Genomic DNA, 23,006 nt, shown 5'->3' with positions numbered 1-23,006 from the left:
AGTCCAAAGGAAGTCCGATCGTGTGTACGAGACTTAAAGCCTCATACACACAATGGACTTCCATCAGACAAATCCGTGGATTTTTGTCTGAAGGGCGTTGTCTGTGAGCTTGTTCTGCATTCACGAAACTACGTTGTTTTTCAGCTCTTTAGCACCACCCTTTGGACAACTTCTACTAATGTTGTCTGATGGTTAGCATTGGTTCGGAGCATGCATACTTTGGATTTTAGTCCGACGAACTTGTGTACACACGATTATCCAACAAAACACGTCCATCGGACAATTGTTGTCGGAGTATCCGATCGTGTGTATGGTCCTTAAGTGCAAGAACAGTGTTAAGGCCCGTACACACGATCGGATATTCCGACATTTGTCCGACGGACGTGTTTTTATGGATAATCCGACCGTATGTTCCAAGGCTAAACATCAGACAACAATAGCAGAAGTTGCCCAAAGGGTGGCGGAAAAATCACGTGGTTTGGTGTATGTTGGCTAAAAATGTTCTGCCATCTGTATGCAGAACAAGTTCACGGACAACTCCCTTAGGACAAAAATCCACCGATTTGTCCGATGGAAGTCCGATCGTGTGTACGAGACTTATCGCTCACTTTTGCAGCATCTCCTATGACGAAATGTGACTGAACTATAGATAGAACATTTTATTTGCAAGGCTCCGTAAAATGTGAACCAGTGCAGCAGCAGTGCGAATTCGCTGCCAATTTAAAGAGAGTGCTGTGCGTTTTCTGAGCACTGCAGTGCAATTCAGATGCAAATTCCAAGTTCATTGCCTTCTATTGGAACGCATCTAAATCGCACATCTCATTCGTTTTGAATTCAAATCAGAAAAAAAAGCATGGGGTCCCCCCCAATCCATTCCAGGCTCTTTTGGGACATTTAAAAAAGAAAAAAAAAATGGCGTGAGGGTTCACCTTAAAATCTGTACCAGACCCTAAAGCAATATTTAATTTCCGACAATTTTCTTTACGTTCAGCTGTCAGTGGGGAACCCTGCTGACAGCTGATGAGTCATCTGATGTTAAGGACGCGTGGCTGGCTTCCTGGCCCACTCCCTAACAACCTGCTATTGTTAAAGATGCTGGTGGCCGTCGCCTGCAATAATTTGCATCTGAACCATATCTTAATCGCAGCTGTACTGATAAACAGCTGCTTTGAAAATTCACAGTAAGGGGTGCTGGCGAGCAGCGAACTAAGATGGCCGTTTGCATTTCTGCTACCTGGAGGGCATACCAACTTCTCCTTCTCCTCACCCGATCTCCTACGACCCTAGATTATTACCACCCGTGCGTCCAGCGCTAAGGCCACGGGTCAGTCACAGGACGAGTCCTCACAATTGGACGCCATCTTTGAATGCCCGACCAGGAGTCAGGACCTGTTCCTAATGTCGCTCACCAGGGCTCCTGAGCAGCCACCCAATATCGGGTACAGCCCTGAGATGCGCCTTGTACAGCCGCTACCTACCCTGCGAGATGCAGATCTGCTCGCCCGTTTCAAAATCATGCTGCAGTTGGAGCTCTCTGCGGCCACCTCCAAACTAGCAGCTCACCTAACTAAGGAAATTAGGAAGCTGGGCTCTCGCACAAATGATTTGGAGGAAAAGACGGACACTGCAGCAACCGTCCTGGAAAACCACAAACAGGACTTCTATGGAGGCTGCTCTCTTGCTCATTGAGGAATTCAAGAACCGGTTCAGGAGAGGAAATTTGCACCTTCGGGGCCTCCCCGAGTCCATCAAGGACCTCGCCTCTACTGCCCTTTTTTAGGAGCTGGTCCCGGCCATCCCGCTTAACAGTCTTCAATTCTATCAGATCCACCGAGCCCTGGCCCCAAAAGACCGGAAGGCCCCCCTTGTGACATTGTGATAAAATTCACGTACTACATGCCAAAGAGACTCTCTTCATGGCGGACCGAGGTAAATCCGACCTCTCCTTTCAGGGCCAGGGCTACCAGCTTTTTGCCGACCTATATCCCATCACCATCCAGAAGTGCCGACTCATGAAGCCCTACATCAGTGATGGTCAACCCGGGCACCTCAGATGTTTTGGAACTACATTTCCCATGATGCTCATGCACTCTGCAGTGCAGTTGAGCATCATGGTAAATGAAGTTCCAAAACATCTGGGGTGCCAAGGTTTGCCATCGATGCCCTACACGATGGCTCTCTTCAATCATCAAATTTGCTACTGCTGGGGATTTCCCTTTAAATGATCCTTTTCCTACCAAGGTCGCTCTCACACCGTGACCTTCATGGAAGAAGCCAGGATCGTCCTGAAGAACCTCCACCTGCTACCACTCAGCGAGAGGTCTCACAACCCACCCAGGTGCATGCACGCTCTATCGCCTTCTGACGCTGTGGGCCGCAAACACTCTCTTTCACAAACCCCATCCACTACCGGCTCTCCAAGGTCTGACCCAGGTTTAAACTTCTCCATTAGGTTCCTGCTTTTTATTTCTTCTGTTGAAGGTAGGGCCTTCCCCTATGAAAGATCACGTACCGCTTGTGCTCTGGAAGTTAATGTCTACCACCTGACAATTTGTTTTCCACTTGTTTGTTTGCGATCCCCAGCCCTTGACACTGTATCTGCCTACAATACACCCATAAATCCTATACCAAAGCCAAAGGGGGGTTATAGGTTCACACAAGATCTCAGAGCCATCAACAACATCGTACCACCTGTTGCACCGGTGGTACCTGATGTTAACTCATTGATAACATCTATACCACCCGATGCTGAATATTTCACGGTCATAGACCTTTCCAATGCTTTTTTCTCGATTTCGATCGATGAAGAAACACAACCCTTAATGACATTTAGCTTTAAGAAAATTCAGATGACCTGGGTGAGGCTTCCACAAGGCTTTGTGGACTCCCCAGCCGTATACTCTCGAGGAGCTCAGGAAACCCTGAGGTCTTGCACTCCCATTTGCAGCTCCACTCTCCTTCTTCTTATCAATGCTGATCTAAAGGGATGCCAAACAGACTATTTCTTTAATGAAACATCTTGCCAAGGCAGGACACAGAGTCTACAAAAGCAAACTACAATATTGCCATAAAACTGTGAAATACTTGTGATTTCTCCTCTCCCGTGGGCAAAGACAGCTCTCTCCAGACAGGGTAAAAGCTATCACTACGCTTCCTAAACCATCCACAAAAGCAGAAATTATGACTTTTCTTGGCATAATTATCTATTGCAGACAATGGATACCAGACTGTTCTCATTATGTCGCAGTAAGTGGGCTTAGCACTATATGACTATATAGTGTGACCAAACCCCCGTATTTTTGAATATGTTCAGGTGTTTTTAACTAGCCTTGCAGGACAAATGTCATTTTTGTATGTGTGCGCTATAATCTGTTTTGTACTGTATTTGGTCTTATAGCAGCACCATCTTAGATGTATAGCATTTTTAGGGTGTGCCCCCCAAGTATCTTTTTGTTTTTTGTGTTCTCATTATGATTCCATTCTTTGGGCAGCCACCACCCAGAACCAACCTACAAAGTTACAATGGACTGATGATATGCACAAATCATATAAGACTCTAAAGAATCTTCTTGTTGCATCACCGTGTCTTGGCATTCCAAATTACAACTTGACATTCCATTTGTACTGTAGAGAAGGGGGAGCGGTAATGGCGGCATTGAAACCAGAGCCAGCCAGGCAACCAGAATTCTAAAATAAAGGCGGCAATGGCAACCCTTGTTTATTTGCCAGTACATGTCTAATTGTTATGTATTTTCTACTGTCAAACTTACAGTTTGGAGATAAAATTCCTCCTCTTTCTCGACATCCAGAATACCCAGATATGGCAGAGCCGGAGGTGGCAGAAAAGGCTGAGCTGGAGAAGCCAGAGGTGTGTGTGTCTGGGCTAATGCAACGAGGGACTCTATCAAAACCATTGCAGTTCTCATATGTTTCAGATGATTGAGGGCTCCGAGCAAGACATGTGGTACCTCCGCTTCCCAGAGAGGAGTCTGCACCCTCACTGTCTGGAGGGAGAGAAGGGATAGGATCTGTTGAATGAAAAAAAGGTATTCATGGTCAGCGACAATACAACAACACGGCTTTATATTGCACCAATAAAATTGAGTGCTGCTTAATAATTCCACCTTTTTTTGCAGGCATATTAGCTGATTTGGGCTTTCCGGTGAGAGGAATGACATAAGCCTGATAAATAAGGATGAGCTCCGGCGCGTTCGCACACTCCACGTGCACAGCCCGCCAGGAAGTCGGCACTATGCTGCGCTAATCACAGGCAGTGAGACATTTCCCGATCTCTGCAGCCATTTATCGGGACAATGTCTCACTGCCTGTGATTAGTGCAGCGCAGTGTCAACTTCCTGGCGGGCTCTGCACGTGGGGTGTGCGAAAATGACGGAGCTCATCCTTACTGATGAACACAGAAGGAAAAGGCACACTGGGGGTTATTTACGAAAGGCAAATCCACTTTGCACTAAAGTGGATTTGCCTTTAATAAATAACCCCCCCAGTTCAATGTTACCTGCGGGTTACCTGCACTGAGCCATAGACATCTATTATTACCTGTGAGATTGGTGAGCTTTCTGAAAGTGCACCAAACCTGCAGAATATAATGAAAGTCTATTGCAAAGTGCAGGAAAGCCAAAGGTACACTGCGTTGGTAAACCACAGCAAATCAGTGTGAAAGCAGCCTTGGGCTCCTTTCACACGGTCAGTCTGATCCAATTGGACCCTCCAGTCACCTTTAAGGAGTGGCAGATGTAAACTGACTTGTGTCCTACTTCCAATTCGATCCGCAAAAGAAAAAAATAAATAAAAGAGTATAGTGGGCTGTGTCCGTGTCCGCTCTGCATATGCAGAGCAGACATGGACCTGCCATCTGCTCTGTTTATTGTGGCCTGCGACCAGTTACCAAGTCGCTTAAGTGGTCCTTGCGCTTTAAAAGGTTGGGCACCCCTGACCCATGTACATGGTGATCATATCCCTCTTAACCGCCTCTAAATTCAGTTCCTCCAATCTATTCTTACAGCCGAGTTGTCTTTTCTGTTCCTCCCTTTCTTCCACAGTCCCCAATCTTCTAGTAGAACAGAGGCTAGGGGACAAGCTGCATATGCCCTGTTTGGTGTGTATTGCTAGATAGTTGTTGAACAGCACAGGGTCAATCAGCACTGTCCCGACAGAGGGTCAGGGGTCCTGCAGCTTAATAGGACTGTCAGAGCAGAATGAAAACTCCTCCTACAAGCTTTAACCAGCCACTAATAGAAGCCACAAGACTGCTCTGACTGCTGATGAAAAAGGGTATTTAGCCGTTTATATTTACTAAAACGATTGCATTTCCATGTTCTATGTACTGTGGGAGACCATATATAGTGAATGTAGGGTTTTGGGTTTAGTAACACTTTAATTTCTCCTAAGCTATTCTTAGTATTTTGGTAATGTTGAATTGGTCATAAACCAATATTTTACTAATATATAATAATAGACACCAGATACTCACTCTCCATCCTGTCAACATTTTTATGGCTTCCCTGGTGGCAATTGCAGGTCTGATCATTGTGCCTCGGGCAACAGTCGTCTAGGAAACAACCGTTACTAGATCCTAGTTCCTCCATGTTGTGAATATCTTTCAGTCGCTCTTCTAGCAATTTTTGCTGGCGCTTTTGTTGCCGTTTAATTTTTTTCTTCTTGTTTTTAGATACCGTTCCATTCTAAGGGGATGGTTCATGGAAAATAACAGACATATCAGCAATGACATATTTTTCAGAAGAACAAAATATACGTGATTTTCTTTAAAATAGATCTATACACAAACGGGTTTATGCATTTTTTTTAAACCTGGGCAAATGTGACAACCTACTAGCTCTTTCTTTTTTGTTTACAAAAGTTTTTATTGTAGAAAAATAAATCGCATACAAGCAACGTTAGTACATGTAAGTTGTGGAAAAAGAACATCATAGATGTACACAAATGAAGATACATAGAATGGTCAATGATGGGTAATCATATCGGTGCTAGGTTGAGGCTTAGACTAACCAATCAGAGCAATATAGAACATGGTAATATCTATAGAGGGAATGGTACAATCAATCAGGGAGTGACCAGTATGCCCATTTTTTTTCAAGATGTGATGGCTATCATTGAGAATATGGTAGATTCTCTCAGTGAGCATCAAGAGATTTATCCTATCAAGTACCTGAGGCCATGATATGACATCAGATCTCCAGTTAAATGCAATCATCCACTGAATAGAGCTACAGAGTGAATGGAAAAGTCTAACATGGGTGCTCAACCTGTGGCTCTCCAGCTGTTTCAGAACTACAATTCCCATGAGGCATTGCAAGCTACTGACTGTTACAAGCATGACTCCCAAAGGCAGAGGCATGATGGGACTTGAAGTTCTGCAACAGCTGGAGAGCCACAGGTTGAGCACCCATGGCTCTAGAACATGGAAGGGGCACATCAGGGATGTTGTCATAGAGGAGGCAAATTTGAGGCGTGAGATGGAATCTATGTTTGGAAGATTTTTCAAATCTGTTGGCTGCTTCCAGCCACAGGGGGGACAAGCGTGGGCAGTTCCAAAATAGGTGAAGCAGTGTGCCCTCTGTCTGACAGCCCCTGAAACAATACGGAGAGAGTGTAGGGTAAAAGGTGTGAATCTTAGACGGGGTAAGGTACCATCTGGCGAACAATTTCATTGGGGTTTCTCTGAAAGAGATTGCTCTATTACATTTCCTAAGATTAGTCGACATGGTGAGCCAGGTGTCCAGGGGAAGGGTGACATTCAGTTCGGCCTCCCATTGAAGCATAGGGTGGGACTTTTCAGGGATGGAGTGAGAATTAAGGTAGTTGTATAATCTGGAAATCATACCCCTGTCTCTGGAGGAAGACAGGCACACTCTCTCGAAAACAGTGACTGTGGGAGTGGTGGAGAGTGAAAAGTGTTTTTGATAGAAGGACTTGATCAGTAGAAATTTTTCATGTTCAGAGGGGGGAATACTGTGTTCGCTTTGTAGGGATTCAAATGTTTTAAATCTCCACCTGGATTGCAGTGAATTCAAAGTGAGTAGATTACATTTTATCCAGATGGAAAATGAAGGCCTATCATGGTAGGCTGAGATAAGTCTAGGGTCACCCAGAAATGATGTGAGGGGGGAGATCTCTGAGGATAACTGAAAAAGATCTCTAGTGTTGAGCCAGAGTTGGTACAGATGGGCTACTATAATGTTGCGCTTGATGAGGTCACGGTATAGGACATATCTGGTCTTAAAATTAATCTAAATAAATGTTCTGCCATGCCTATCAACATCCCCATAAACACCCTTAATCTACTCCAGTCTAACTTCCCCTTTACATGGGTCACCTCCTCGATTAAATATCTGGGGGTCAACATCACCCCTAATCACCGAGAACTATTCAAAGCTAATTACACCCCCTTATTCACACGGATCAACACACTTTTGAACACCTGGTCCCCCTACCATATCTCCTTCCTGGGCAGAGTGTGTGCTATAAAGATGACCATTCTTCCTAAACTCTTATATTATTTACGCTCACTTCCAATTAACGTTTCGAGATCCAAGCTGGAAGCCATACAGAGACTTATAAACAAATTCATATGGGCAAACAAGAGACCCAGATATAGCTACGCCCTACAACATAGATCCCAATCTTCCGGCGGCCTGGGCCTCCCGAATATCTGGAAGTACTTCCTGGCTGCGAGACTATCACAACTATCCCAGTGGTTCTCTCCGGTCAGGAACATTCCCTGGCTGATGTTTGAGACCTCATCCAGCGCCCCGCTATACCTACAGGGGATTCTGTGGTCAAGATATGTCCTACTAGCTCTTTCTAAGAATGTTCACAAACATAAGACAATCTTCATTTGATCAGATTAAGGCAAAACCGGCTAACAACCATACAACTGTGGGCACTCTAACCTCTCCAGCCATTTTCTAGCCAACCTTTCTAGCAAAGAATCTATATAGGTTTGATTCCCATGCTATTCCTGGTTCTTGGGATGTCTTTTTGATCTTTTCCCTTCCTATGCATAAAAAGCCCATCCAAGAAACCCAAGTGTGCATTTAATTTTTTTTTTATTTTTTTTTTTTTTTTTTTTTTTTTTTTTTTAAAGTGTATTTTGTGCGTGTGCTCGAGAGAGGAGCTGGACTGCAGGAGTTGGGAGTAGGCAGGCCTCCCCCAGAGGCAATCTGCCACCTTTCTCCATGCCCCGGGTGGCAATGGCGGGTGTGTGAGGGGGTCCTCCCACACAGCCCGCCCTACCTGCTCCGCTTTGAAGCCCAACGGGGCAGAGGGACTCCCTATAAGGGAGTGAGAGGATTAGCCCGCTCAACCAGCCCCATTAGTCCTTCGCCTCTCTTTAGAGACCGCGTGGTCAATGTGCGTGTTAACCCAATTTAGAGTGCGTGTGTAGGTGTGGTGGTTTTTGTGGGAGGGGGGTGGGCGTACTAAGCACAGGCTTACCTTGCATAGCACACCCACCGGGAGCCGGGCTGAGACCACCAAACTCAATTCACATGAAGCCGAGACCGGGATCCGAAATTCTTTTTTTATCAGCGAGATGACCTAGGAGTCACATAGGCACGGATTCACAAAGCACTTGCGCCGACGTATCTGGAGATACGCCGCGTAAGTGCACATATGCGCCGTCGTATCTATGCGCCGGACTCAGAAACTAAGATACGCCTGAAAATAGGCTTCATCCGACCGACGTAACTTGTCCACGCCGTAGTAGAGTGGACGCATATTTACGCTGGACGTATTTGGCGCTCCCATTGATTTTCTATTCACATATGCAAATGAGGGAGATACGCCGATTCACGAACGTACGTCCGTCCGACACAGTGCGCGTAAAGTCATACGTCCGGCGTAAAGTTATGCCCCATAAAGGAGGTGTAACTCAGCAGCATCCATGCAAAGGGCTGCACCAGGGAACATAAGCCGACGTATTTTACGTAGGACGCGAATATGACTAAGTGTAGGTTACGTTCACGCCGTAGGCAGTGATCCGACGTATCTTAGGTTGTTCACGTGATTGTGAGCATGCGCACTGATATGCACCCACGGGACGGCGCATGCACAGTTGGCAATACGTATCAATCAGACGCTCGGCCCATCATTTGCATGGGGTCACGCCTCATTAGCATGGCTCACGCCCACTTCCACTTACGCTGACTTACGCCTGAGAAACCCAGCGCAGATTTGGGAGGAAGTGCTTTGTGAATTCAGTGCTTGCCTCTCTGCGCTGCGTCGGCGTAGCGTAAAGGAGATACGCTACGGCGGCATAAATATGCGCCAGTGTCTGTGAATCCGGGCCATAGTTGGTAAGGTTGATTAAAGGCACTAGTTCATCTGGTGTGAGTGTGTGTATGTATTATGTCTCTACCACATCCCTGTATATATTGTGGTCACCAAGATGCCCACCTAAAAGTTATTTAAAATTATTGACACCTCCCACTGACACCACCGATTGTAGAAGGGAGTTCTACATCCTTACCGCTCTAAAGTTGTAAAAATAAAACCCTACACAATCTAAGATTAAACCCCTTCTCATCCAACTTCATTGAGTCATCGTGTGTCTTCTTAACCACTTCAATACAGGGCACTTTCACCCCCTTCCTTCCCAGGTGAATTTTGAGCTCTCTAGCACTTTCAATGACAATTGACCGGTCATGCTACGCTGTACCCAAATTTTTATCATTTTGTTCACACAAATAGAGCTTTCTTTTGGTGGTATTTATTCATGACTCCGTTTTTTATTTTTTGTGATATAAGCCAAAAAATAGCGGAAATTTGGGAAAAAATATATATTTTCTTTTTTCTATTTTAAAAGAAATTCAATGAAATCAAATTTTGTCAAAAATTTAAGCCAGAATGTATTCTGCTACATGTTTTTGGTAAAAAAAAATCTGGTTAGGTGTATAATAATTGGTTTGTGTGATCCCGGACAGATGTACACAAATTACCATGTACAGATGTGCGCAGGTGATCACTGACATGTGTGCAAATGATCATTGGGACATGTGAGTTTACGGTTACATATGTGGGAGACAGGTGTTTTTACTATGTGGGAACATGTGTTTTGGGGAGCTGTTTGTGTACTTTGTGAGTTTTACATTGTGTGTGACACTAGGCTGGTGATCAGCGAGTAAAAAGCTGTAAAAAATAGCTCATACTTACTGATCACCAGCCGGCTGCAGCGATCCGCTCGCCTCTCCTCATCGACAACTTCTGTGTGAGGAGAGGAAAGCCGATCGTCTAGCAACCGGCTCTCTGTTTACATCACATGACGGCCGTGTTTGGACATGCCCGTCATGTGATCAGGAGGGCCAATCACAGAGCCCGTCTGCCAATCTGAGATGCACCGTGTCCGGGTGACATGAGCGCATCGGGATCGCTCCGCTGCGTGGGAACGCGCACGCGATTCCCCTCCTAAGGGACATTCCTGAATGTTTACTCAGGAGAGAGCGCCCACCCGTCCGTATATGTGCAGTGGCCGGGTGGGAAGTAGATAAGCGACCTGAGACTGAATAGATTTCACCCTATGCTAGAATCACCATTTAGATATTTGTACATTGTGATCATGTCTCCTCTCAAGCGTCTCTTCTCCAGGGACACCAAGTTTTATGTGTGTAGACATTCTTCAATTCGCAACGTGTGGCAGGTGACGTGGCAAGTGACAATCCGCAACGTGTGGCATATGATGTGGCAAATGACAACCCGCAACGTGTGGCAGGTGACGTAAGTGACCATCCCCAACATGTGGCAAGTGACAATCCGCAACGTGTGGCAGGTGACAATCCGCAACTAAGATCTTCCAGCCCCCTTATGGAGTTTGTTGCCCTTTTCTGGACTCTCTGCAGTTTCAGCCATTCCTTCTGAGGACTAGTGACTAAAACTGGGTGGCATACTCAAGATTAGACAGAACCAGAGTTTTGTAAAGTGGTAGAATTCTCTCTTGAGTAAATTACCCTTTTAATGCATGCTAATAGTCTGCTGACCTTGCTGCCTAAGATTGGGATTGCATGTTTTTGCTGAATGATTTGAGACAGCATGTAAAACCACCATCTGAAGTTAACGGGCAACCACCTCTACCTTCCTCTAACATGCATGTAATCCTTGTTTGGCTTAACAATAACCAATATATTTATGTTTGCTGTCTCTATATATTTTAGCATGGGGTATGTTATACCAAAAGATATCGGCCCAGATTCTTGTAAATCTGCGTATCTATGCGGCGGCGTAACGTATCCGATTTACGTTACGCCGCCGCAACTTACACGGGCAAGTGCTGTATTCTCAAAGCACTTGCTCCGTAAGTTGCGGCGGCGTAGCGTAAATCACCCGGCGGAATTCAAATTAGGCGGGTAGGGGGCGTGTATCATTTAAATCAAGCGCGTCCCCATGTCGCACGGGGACGCGTCTGTACGGCTGAATTTGCCTCACACAGACATCTCATGTGATCTGCACAGCAGTGCGGTGCGAATCACATGCGATGTCTGACATCGCACAAGTATGAACCAGCACTTAACGCAGAGTTCCACCCATTTAAAAATCCGACACTCACCTGTCTCACGCGCTGTGAATGGCTGGGCAATCTTCTGGGACCTGTGACGTGTCCCAGAAGATTGGTGAACTTCCTTGCCGACGCTGTGGCACCAGGGTGCCTGTAAAAACTTGGGTACCCGCCCCCCCCCCCAAAAAAAAATTACATGCCAAATGTGGCAGGGGGTCATCAGCACATAAAGCGGAAGTTCCATTTTTAGGTGGAACTCAGAAACAAGTCAAGGGCAGAGATTTGAGCTGATGCCTGTCTACCATCTACTTCACAATGGAGTTGAATACAGTGTGCAGCAATACCTGTTTGCTATATTGTATCTTGGAGCGAGATGTGTTTGGTCTCTGACAGCACCTGAATACAGAGCGTAAACCAGGGAGACTGAAACTGCAGGCTTGGAGCAGTGTCAATCTGTTAGGCCCCTTTCACACGGGACGGATCAGTAATGATCCGCCCCGTGAACCTCCGCTTGCTCAGCGGGGATTGCTCCGTTGATCCCCACTGAGCCGGCGGATGACAGGGCGGTCCTCGCACACTGTGCAGGGACCGCCCTGTCTTTTCTCCGCTCTCCCCTATGGGGGGATCAGATGAACACGGACCGTGTGTCCGTGTTCACCCGATCCGATCCGCCAGACGGATGGAAAAGTAGGTTTTTCCTCCGTCACACTTTGGCGGGTCGGATGTCAGCGGGCATGTCACCGCTGACATCCCCGGCTCCATAGAGGAGCACGGAGCGCCCATTCAGGTCCGCCTAAAAAACTGGCAGGCGGACCTGAACGGGCCGCCCGTGTGAAAGAGCCCTTATAGTATTTAACTGTGACAGTTATCACTCATGACATGTAATGCCATGTACACACGATCGGATTTTCCCTCGGAAAAAGGAATTCGGCTCAAGCTTGGCTTGCATACACACGGTCACACAAAAGTTCTCTGAACTTTCGACCGTCAAGAACGCCGTGACGTACAACACTACGACGAGCCGAGAAAATTAAGTTCAATGCTTCCGAGCATGCGTCAAATTGTTTCCGAGCATGCGTCAGCATTTTGCGCGTCGGAATTGCTACAGACGTTGGGAAATTTGAGAACCAGCTCTCGATCTTTTGTTGGCGGAAATTCCGATAGCAAAAATTCCGATGGAGCATACACACGGTTGGAATTGCCGTTCAAAAGCTCTCATCGGATTTTTGCTGTCGGAATTTCCGATCGTGTGTACGGGGCATAACTGTTTTGGGAAACAGGTAAAATAATGGGTTTAGTTCCACTTTAACCACTTAAGGACTGCCTCCTGCACATATACGTCGGCAGAATGGCACCGCTGGGCACAATCACGTACCTGTCCGAAGCTCCGTGACCGGGACCGCAGGACTCGCAGACCCGATCGCCGCTAGAGTCCCGTGATCGGTCCCCGGAGCTGAAGAACGAGGAGAGCCGTATGTAAACACGGCTTCCCCGTTCTTCACTGTGGCGCTGTCATCGATTGTGTGTTCCCTAATTTAGGGACGCACAATCAATGACGTCAGACCTACAGCCACACCCCCCTACAGTAGTAAACACACACTAGGTGAAACATAACTCCTACAGCGCCCCCTGTGGTTAACTCCCAAACTGCAACTGTCATTTCCACAATAAAGAATGCAATTTAAATGCATTTTTTGCTGTGAAAATGACAATAATCCCAAAAATGTGTCAAAATTGTCCGAAGTGTCCGCCATTATGTCGCAGTCACGAAAAAAAATCGCTGATCGCCGCCATTAGTAGTAAAAAAATAATAATTTATAAAAATGCAATAAAACTATCCCCTATTTTGTAAACGCTATAAATTTTGCGCAAACCAATCGATAAACGCTTATTGCGATATTTTTTTACCAAAAATAGGTAGAAGAATACGTATCGGCCTAAACTGAGGAAAAAATAAAATGTTATATATGTTTTTGGGGGATATTTATTATAGCAAAAAGTAAAAAATATTGAATTTTTTTCAAAATTGTCGCTCTATTTTTGTTTATTACGCAAAAAATAAAAACCGCTGAGGTGATCAAATACCACCAAAAGAAAGCTCTATTTGTGGGGAAAAAAGGACGCCAATTTTGTTTGGGAGCCACGTCGCACGACCGCGCAATTGTCTGTTAAAGCGACGCAGTGCCGAATTGTAAAAACCCCTTGGGTCATTTAGCAGCATATTGGTCCGGTCCTTAAGTGGTTAAAGAACTCCCACCATTGGAGAAGATCAGAGGGGGGAAGAGGATCTGCATCCCTTTAGCTGGCTTGAAGAAATCTGGAAAAGGCAAGTATATAAAAAAAATGAAAACATACAGTGTCGGCATTTCGAGGGGACGGCAGGCACTGGGATACGGAGGCCTGAAGCCAGAGTCGGGCTTTCAATGTTAGAAGCAGAATTCAATTTTAATTAGGTCACTTTTGCTGGGTGCCAGAGCTGAGCTGTGGGCAATCTGTTTAAGGCATTTGTCAATGAAATTCCACATGCACCTTTCTAGCAAGTACTGATCCGTAGTTTTGCTTTTTTTTTTTGCAGCATACCCAACAAAGCCTACACAGACACACATTACAATACACAAAAATTAGGCAAGTACCGAACTATAGAGTCTCTAACATTTAAAATATATGGCATGTTTGTCACAAACTGTAAATCCTTTTTATGAACGATTAAATTCTACCAAGGTTTAGTATGCTAGTATACTTTAAACCTGCAAAAAAGCATTTATAATCACCAGATTTCTGTATGGAATTCACAGGATTCTGTAGGTAAACCATGTTTAAGGCCTGGTTCACACCTATGCATTTTTCTTTAGTGCATTTTCAGTTTTGCAGAAACACACTACAATTCATTTAACATGGTTTCCAATGGATGTAGTTCACATCTATGCATTTTATGGCAAAGGGTCGGGTTTTTTTTTTCTGTTTTTTTGGAGCAAAGGAAGAAGCTGGAGAAGGAGAAGCCCAGAGGAGGAAGATGTGGAAGAAGATAGAGGAAGACCAGAGGATGACGCGGGGAAGAAGATATTTTTAATAAAAGACTCATCAAAAACTGCCTACTGTATTTTTTCACACTACACTACTTTTTTTGTGGTGAATGGGTAGGGGTACAATGTACCTCATACTCAGTCACATGGGGGGAGGCGGGGATCTAAGGGTCCCCTTGTTAAAGGGGGCTTCCAGATTACGATAAGCCCTCTGCCCGCAGACCCTGACAACCACCGGGCAAGGAATGTCGGGAAGAGGCCCTTGTCCCTATCAACATGGGGCAAGGTGCTTTGGGGTGCGGGCATGCGGTCCCCCATGTTGAGGGCATGCGGTCTGGTATGGTTCAGGGTGGGGGGGCGCTCGCTCCCCCCCTTTTTCTGACCTGCCCTGCTGTATGCTCGGATATGGGTCTGGTATTGATTTTGGGGGAACCTCACGCCATTTTTTTTTTAACATTGTAGTGTGGGGTTGGGGGTGTCCCCTCAGAATCCATACTAGACCCAAGGGTCTGGTATAGACCTGTGGGGGGAACCCACGCCATTTTTTTCCACATTTTTTGCAGGAAATTCTTTCTTTTACATTCAGCAGGAAAGCCTGCTGACAGCTGATGACTTATCGGTTGTTAAAGGGGTTGTAAAGGTTTGTTTTTTATTTTCTAAATAGGTTCCTTTAAGCTAGTGCTTTGTTGGTTCACTTTCCTTTTCCTTCCATTTCCCTTCTAAAGGTTTTATTTTCTTTGTCTGAATTTCTCACTTCCTGTTTATCCTCAGTAAGGTGTTCAGTAAGCTGTTCTAAATGACTTTTCACCGCTCGGATGATGGTGGAAAGCTTACTGAGGAGAAACAGGAAGTGAGAAATTCAGACAAAGAAAAAAAACATTTAGAAGGGAAATGGAAGGAAAAGGTAAGGGAACCAACAATGCACTAGCTTAAAGCGGATCTCCCACGCCAAAAACGATTTTTTCTTAATGTCTATTTAAAAGTTAAATGACCCTAATTTGCGCAACTCACGTGTCCTGTCTCCCCCGGCCGCTCCGCTGCTATCCAGTCTCAAATAATAACTTTTATTCTTCCTTCCGGTTTCGTCTCCATTTTAACTGTGGGCATAAGCCCACAGCCCGGCACTTCCTTGTTCCGGTGGATGCTGATGTCCCTGCATCCACCGCTCGATCTCACGCATCAGTATCTGTCTAATGGAGATTTTTCAAAACGCCCGCCCTCCTTCCCTTGTTTACATCCGCGTCACTTCCTGCTAAACGACGTCGCGCGATGTTTGCTGTCACAGGGCCAAATATGATAATTGGGGAGCTATGAGACAAGCTCCCAGAAGACACAGCGCGGGACAGGAAACCACAGAAAACCCGACGGAAACCCGAGGGGCTGCAGACCGGAAGCCATACCAGTTCAGATGGTACAGTAAAACTTTTTTATATAAAACTATCCGATGTAGCATTGTTTTGGAGCATTAGAAATTTTGAGATTTAGTTAAATTCAGGGTGGAGCTCCGCTTTAAAGGAACCAATTTAGAAAATAAAAGATGAACCTTTACAACCCCTTTAAGGACGTGGCGACCGGCTCCCCAACCCCCTCCTTAGAAACCAGCTATATACTGTGTAAAATAAAAAAGAAGCAAATTGCGTTAAAATCGTGGTAAAAACGCATGTCCAAAAACGCGGAAAGCACCCTTCTTAGTAACCAGTTATATACAGTGAATGTGGCAGCAAAAAAAAAAAAAAAAAACGCAAATCCCGGCTAAATAACTTCAAAATCACTGTAAAAATGTAATACTTGCATTTTGGATGCAGGTTCATTGAATTCTATTACATGCAAAACACTGCATTTTGTGGGAGAAAAAGTCCCAGACCCTTTCCAAAAACACAGAGACCCAAAAATGCATTGATGTGAACGTGTTCCATAGGAACTCATGTTAAAAAAATTCCATGCATTAGTGTGAATCGAGCCTTATAACTGTTCATAATGTTTTGATATGCTCCACCTGCGTTGTGGACCCAATTCTTGAAAATTTTTCAATACAAATATTGAAACAGAAAAATATACGGTTTTAAAGGGATAGGTCACATTTACCACAAAACTGCTTATGCAGATAAGGGGCACATGTAGCTAAAAACAAACGGTGCAGCTCTGACTAAAGTTGAATAAAGCCATTGCTATAGATGTAGGCCATTAACATACCTCATGATGCCTAACTGGAATACTCCCAGGCAGGCCCGTCGGAACACAACAGGCAAAGCAAGCAACTGCTTGGGGCCCCGAGCTGGCCAGGGGCCCCGAGCTGGCCAGGGGCCCCAGCAGGACGGGCCCTTACCTTGCCGCTGTGCAGCCGCTTAGGGTGCCTATGTTTGTCCCTGGTCCTGTACAGTTTCAATGGAGGACACAGCCTGTCAGCCAGCACAGCCACTGCATTTCCTGGACTGGTTGCTAGGGCCGCACCGCTTGGCGTCTAGTAACCAGTGATGTCACTCACTGTCAGGAGGGAAGCCCTCGCTTACTGCTGCACAACTCTCTGGGGCCCCGCCCCTCCTCCGGCGCCCAGTGGCATTTAGGGGTCTTCACTCGTCTCCATGTGATCTGAAGCTTTCCCAGGCAGCTGCACACTGGCTGCTAACTTCTCTCTCTCCCTCCCGCACTCCTTTGGGCATAACAGCAAGTAGAAGAACCGTGCTGGCAGTGACAGTGAGTACACTTGATATATCACAGGGATCCAGCCTGACAGATGCCTCTGATCCTTCCCACGCGTTCCCCCTTCCTCTCCCTGTGCTTGATAATGGAGGTGAAGTCCGCTCCAGCCAGCTACTGTCTCTGTCTGATGTTTTTACAATCACTCCACGGTGCCTCTCTGATACTCCCCCGTGCTCCCCCCCCCCCTCCTCTACTTGGGCTTGATAACAGAGGTCACTGCAATGGCTCGTTTTTAGCCTCACAGACTGCACACCTCCTGTCCCTGCTTTCTCAGCATGCCTGGTTGCTGCTCCCTCAAACACCACAGTAGAAGAGGGGGCACATTAATGTCTGATTCACACTGCTGCAATGTCATACATCACATGTGATTCGCACCTCACTGCTGTGCAAATCTCATGTGATGTCTGTGAGTCTTACCCTAAGGGGCTCTCTACCACTGGAGTTGTCTGATTTTTGTGCTGGAGCTAGAGAATACTCAAAACTGGCTGTGTTGGAAAGGTTCTGGCTACAAACAGAGCACACAAGTACTGTACATAAGCTGACATGTTGTAACCTATCATTTTAAAAAAAAATGTAATGTAGCGGGCGGGGAGGGGGTGTGTTGTCATATTCTGCTCCCTATCGCAGAATGTTGCAGAAGTCACGTGGCGGCCAACTGCGCATGCGCAATGCGCTCCAACGGCAAATGCGATGCGTTCCACAGGATTTACGACACTACACTCCAGTGAACCCATCACAATTTGTCACACGGAGCGGGGGGAGAGAGAGAGAGAGACACATTCTGAGCGACAGAGAAATAGACATATAGAGATACTGAGATACATTCAGAGCGAGAGAGAGATGGCGTACATATATTGTATATAACGGAAGTAATGCACATAGGGAAGGTAATCACCCCCCTGAGCCCCGGTTCTCTCTCAGTATCTCTATATCTGTATCCCTCTCTCGCTCTGAATGTATCTCAGTATCTCTATTTCTCTCTCGCTCTGAATGTGTGTGTCTCTCTCTCTCTCCCCTCGCTCTGTGTATGCTAATATGTCACTTCCGTGACAAATTGTGATGGTTTTACTGAAGGGTAGTGTCGTAAATCCTGTGGAACGCATTGCACTTGCGGTTGGAACGCATTGCGCATGCGCAGTTGTCCGCCACGTGACTTCTGCAGCATTCTACGATAGGCAGCAGAATGTGACAATACAGGGGCCCCCAGGGGGTGGGGCATAAAAAGAACATAGGGAGGGAGGAGGGGGCCGGCGGATGTAAAAAGAACATGGGGGGGGGTTGGGGGGCCTCCATGTCCATTTTGCTTGGGGCCCCCAAATTCCTTCAAACGGCCCTGCTCCCAGGACGTTGCTATATACTCCCAGGACGTTGCTAAGTGAGGCCTAGTCATCACTGCTCACCTCCACCATCACAGCAGTGAGCTCTTTCTCTAATTCAAACCCCCTCAAATACTCTTTCTCTCCCCTGATGTAGTAGCTCTGAGCTCAGCATTTAAGCGCTCTCTCCTGTGATGGTGGAGGTGAGCAGTAAGGATGAGCTCCGGCGTGTTCGCACACTCCACGTGCTCAGCCCGCTAGGAGGTCGGCACAGCGCTGCGCTAATCACAGACAGGGAGACATTGTCCCTATGCGTGGCTGCAGAGATCGAGAAATGTCTCACTGCCTGTGATTAGCGCAGCGCAGTGCCGACTTCCTAGCGGGCTGAGCACGTGGAGTGTGCGAACACGCCGGAGCTCATCCTTACTGCTCACCTCCACCATCACAGGAGAGAGCGCTTAAATGCTGAGCTCAGAGCTACATCAGGGGAGAGAAAGAGTATTTGAGGTGGTTTGAATAAGAGATTTAGCTAGATTCAGGTAGAGTTAGGTCGGCGTATCAGTAGATACGCCGACCTAACTCAGAATCTGCGCCGACCTAAGTTTAAGTGTATTCTCAAACAGAGATATACTTAAACCTATCTAAGATAGGACGGCTTGCGCCGTCCTATCTTAGGGTGCAATATTTAGGCTGGCCGCTAGGTGGCGCTTTCATTGCGGTCGGCGTAGAATATGTAAATCACTAGATACGCCTTTTCACAAACGTACGCCCGGCCGACGCAGTACAGATACGCCGTTTCCGTAAGAGATAGGCCGCCTAAAGTTAAAGATGCCCCCTAGGTGGCATAGCCAATGTTAAAGTATGGCCGCCGTTCCCGCTTCGAAATTCAAAAATTTTACGTCGTTTGCGTAAGTCGTCCGTGAATAGTGATTTACGTCATTTACGTCCACGTCGAAATCAATACTTACTTAGCCGCAATGCACACTGGGAAATGTAGGCGGACGGCGCATGCCCTGTTCCAAAAAAAATGTCAATCACGTCAGGTCAAAGCATATTAACATAAAACACGCCCCCTCAGCCTATTTTGAATTAGGCGCGCTTGCGCCCGCCGCATTTACGCTACGCCGCCGCAAGTACTTTGAGAATACAGTACTTGCCTCTATGACTTAAGGCGGCGTAGCGTAAATACGATACGCTACGCCGCCTTAAAGTTGCGGCAAACTACGTGAATCTAGCTAAAAGAGCTCACTGCTGTGATGGTGGAGGTGAGCAGTGATGACTAGGCCTCACTTAGCAACATCTTTTGAGTACTTAGCAACTTCTTGGGAGTATTCCAATCAGGCTTCATAAGGTCTACATCTAAAACAAGGTGTAGTTTTATCTTTAGTCAGAGTTGCACAGTTTGTTTTAATCTACGAAAATCCCTTACCTGCATAGGCAGGTTTTTTGTAAAGGTGAACTATCCTTATAAGTTTAAACAATGTAACTTCCCAGTTTTAAAGTGGAACTAAACCCTCCTATCCTCTGCAGCCAAGGAAGCTGTCATCTTAGCCTCTATGTCAGTGATTCTCAACCTGGGGGTCGGGACCCCCTTGGGGGTCAAATGAGGATTTGCCAGGGGTCACCAAAACCTGGGCTGTTCCTGACGAACGCGGCTGCCCACTCAGCCTCTTCACAGCCGCCCCTTCAGTTCACGGCATAGCTGGGGGGGGGGCAGGGACTAGAGGTCAGCTGACTGGTGAGGAATGTGAAGTGGGAGGGGCTGGAGGAGACCCTCTCTGCTGATTTCAGCATAGGTGTCATTGCTACGAGAAACTACAAAGTTGGAGACACAGGGCCAGATTCACAGAAGAAGTACCCTGGAGTATCTGCTGATACTCCGGCGTACTTTCAAATTTGCCGCGTCGTATCTTTATTTGTAATTCACAAACAAAGATACAACAGCATTTGGCTAAGATCCGACAGGCGTACGGCTTCGTACGCCTTCGGATCTTAGGATGCAATACTTCGGCGGCCGCTGGGTGGAGATTGCGTCGTTTTCCGCATCGGGTATGCTAATTAGCTGTTTACGGCGATCTACTGAGGTACGCGCGTTCGTCGCATTCTCTTACGTCGTCGCTAGTCGGCTTTTTCGCGTCGCAAAGTTACGGCTGCTATTTAGGTGGTGTAACAATAGACAGCCCATGTTAAAGTATGGCCGTCGTTCCCGCGTCGAATTTCAATTTTTTTTTTGCGTAAGTCGTCCGGGAATACGAAAGTACGTAACGCACGTTGCCGTTCAAAACATTACGTCGGGGCGACGTCATTTTGCACAAAGCACGGCGGGAAATTTCAAAACGGAGCATGCGCAGTACATCTGGCGTGGGAACGCGCCTAATTTAAATGGTCCCCGCCCCATTTGAATTAGGCGGGCTTGCGCTGGACAGCTTTACGCTACGCCGCCGCAAGTTTACACGCAAGTGCTTTGTGAATCAAGCACTTACGATGAAAACTTTCGGCGGAGTAACGTAAAGGACATACGTTACGCCGCCGTAATTGTTCGTGAATCTGGCCCACTGTGAGTAACATTACCTGTGATTATAGTTGCCTTTAAAAGTCCCCGCTACAGTTCTCAGATCAGCAGATGACCTTGATCAAGAGCATCTAAGTTGGCTGATCCAAACTCCCCGCCAGCACTGCCACTGATCCCAACTCCCCACCAGCACTGCCACTGATCCCAAACTCCCCGCCAGCTCTGCCACTGATCCCAACTCCCCGCCAGCTCTGCCACTGATCCCAACTCCCCGCCAGCACTGCCACTGATCCCATACTGCCCACCAGGGAGTAAGAGAAGGAATAAAAATAGAGAATACATGGAAGGGAGAGGAAGAGGGGGAGGAACAAAAAGGGAGAGAAAGAAAAAGAGAAAGAACAAAAAAGACGGCTAGAGAGGGATGGTGAAAACAAACAAGAAATGAGGATAGAGAGAATTAAAAGGGAAAGAAAGGAGAACAAAGAGAAAGAGGGGTACATCCTAAAATGTACTATAAGGGGTTTTAATATTGTACGAGTGGAAGGAACTCAGGGAGCACTAAATGTCCGGAGGTTAGGGGCGCAAATTACTTGTGCCGACAACCCGTGATAGAAAAATAATTTTACGGCTAGGGGTCCCCACAACTTGGCAATTTTATCAAGGGGTCACGGCACGAGAAGGTTGAGAACCACTGCTCTATGTGATCTGCAGTTGTCATGGTGCTGCATATGTGATCAGTTATGACACCAGCCATTTGATGGCTTGATAATTGAGTTGAAAGCACAAGCAACTGTGAGGCCCCGTACACACGACAGAGGAACTCGACGTGCTTGGCACGTCGAGTTCCTCGTCGAGTTTTGGGATGAAGCCGCCGAGGAGCTCGGCGGGCCGGCTTCTCCCATAGAAGAACGAGGACAACGAGAAAATAGAGAACATGTTCTCTATTTTCTCGTCGAGTTCCTCGGCGGCTCCATCGAGCCAAAACTGTACAGACGACAGAGATTCTCGGCAGAATCCGGGTTTTGACCGAGTTTCTCGGCGAATTCTGCCGAGAATCTCTGTCGTGTGTACGAGGCCTGACAGTTAACATTCATGGCCTGACTTGAACGTACTGTAAATATTTTGGGAAACAGTTAAATCGATGGGTTTATTTCCCCTCTAATGGTGTTTTGACAGCTCAACTTTCATAGGGCAACTATGTTTCCATAAAAAGGTAGTACAGTGTGTGTCAAACATAGTGAGCCTTTGAGGATGCTCAACCTGTTAACTTACCATGTTCTGGAGGGAAGGAGGTGCAGAGCTGACTGATAAAACCCAGCAATAGAAACAGAAGAGCAGAGAAAAGTGGGATTTAAGAAAACATCAAGAAATATGCTTTCAGCTGATAGTATTCAAGAGATGTCCAGTTATTGATGAGTGGATAAAAGTGTCTGGAGTGCAGTTGGTGCGAGACCCCTTTCACACTGCGTCGCTTTGCAGGCGCTATAACGCAAAAAAAAATGGCACCTGCAAACAGCCGTTGCTGTGTCTCCAGTGTGAAACCCCCCAAGGGCTGTCACACTGGAGTGGTGGCGCTAGCAGGATGGTAAAAAAAGTCCTGCTAGCAGCATCTTTGAAGCAGTGTGGGCTTTCAATGGGCTCCTGCCCTTTGAAATCAATAGGCACTGCGGCTATACCTGCAGAGGTGCTTTGCAGTGGTTTTAACCCTTTCTCGGACGCTAGCGGGGGGTAAAATGGCCAAATAGTGCCGCAAAATTGACGGTAAAGAGTCGCTCAAAATATCGGCGATTTACCGCCGATGCCGCCCCGCTTTACCGCCGACCCCGCCCCAGTGTGAAAGGGGCCTGAGTGCAGCAGAAGCTGGTTAAGGAGAGATGTGTTGGTTGTGATGTTAATAAACTAGGAAGTACACTGAAGTGAAGTAAGTT

General features: G+C 46.6%; 1 protein-coding gene across 1 annotated transcript in view; it reads right to left on the bottom strand.

The window, feature by feature from the left end:
* SRPK3 (SRSF protein kinase 3) overlaps positions 1-23,006 on the bottom strand; it is a 76,865-nt gene that overhangs the window by 15,248 nt on the left and 38,611 nt on the right. The window contains exons 9-11 of the mRNA XM_040323028.1: positions 22,351-22,382; positions 5,492-5,702; positions 3,771-4,028 (exon numbers count right to left, since the gene is read on the bottom strand). Of these exons, the coding sequence (XP_040178962.1) occupies positions 3,771-4,028; positions 5,492-5,702; positions 22,351-22,382 (501 nt within the window). The remainder of the gene's footprint in view (positions 1-3,770; positions 4,029-5,491; positions 5,703-22,350; positions 22,383-23,006) is intronic.

The sequence above is a fragment of the Rana temporaria genome, chromosome 9 (assembly GCF_905171775.1).
Source record: "Rana temporaria chromosome 9, aRanTem1.1, whole genome shotgun sequence".
Lineage (NCBI taxonomy): Eukaryota > Metazoa > Chordata > Amphibia > Anura > Ranidae > Rana > Rana temporaria.
Note: the sequence above shows the minus strand (reverse complement) of the source record. Positions and strands in the feature narration are given on the sequence as shown.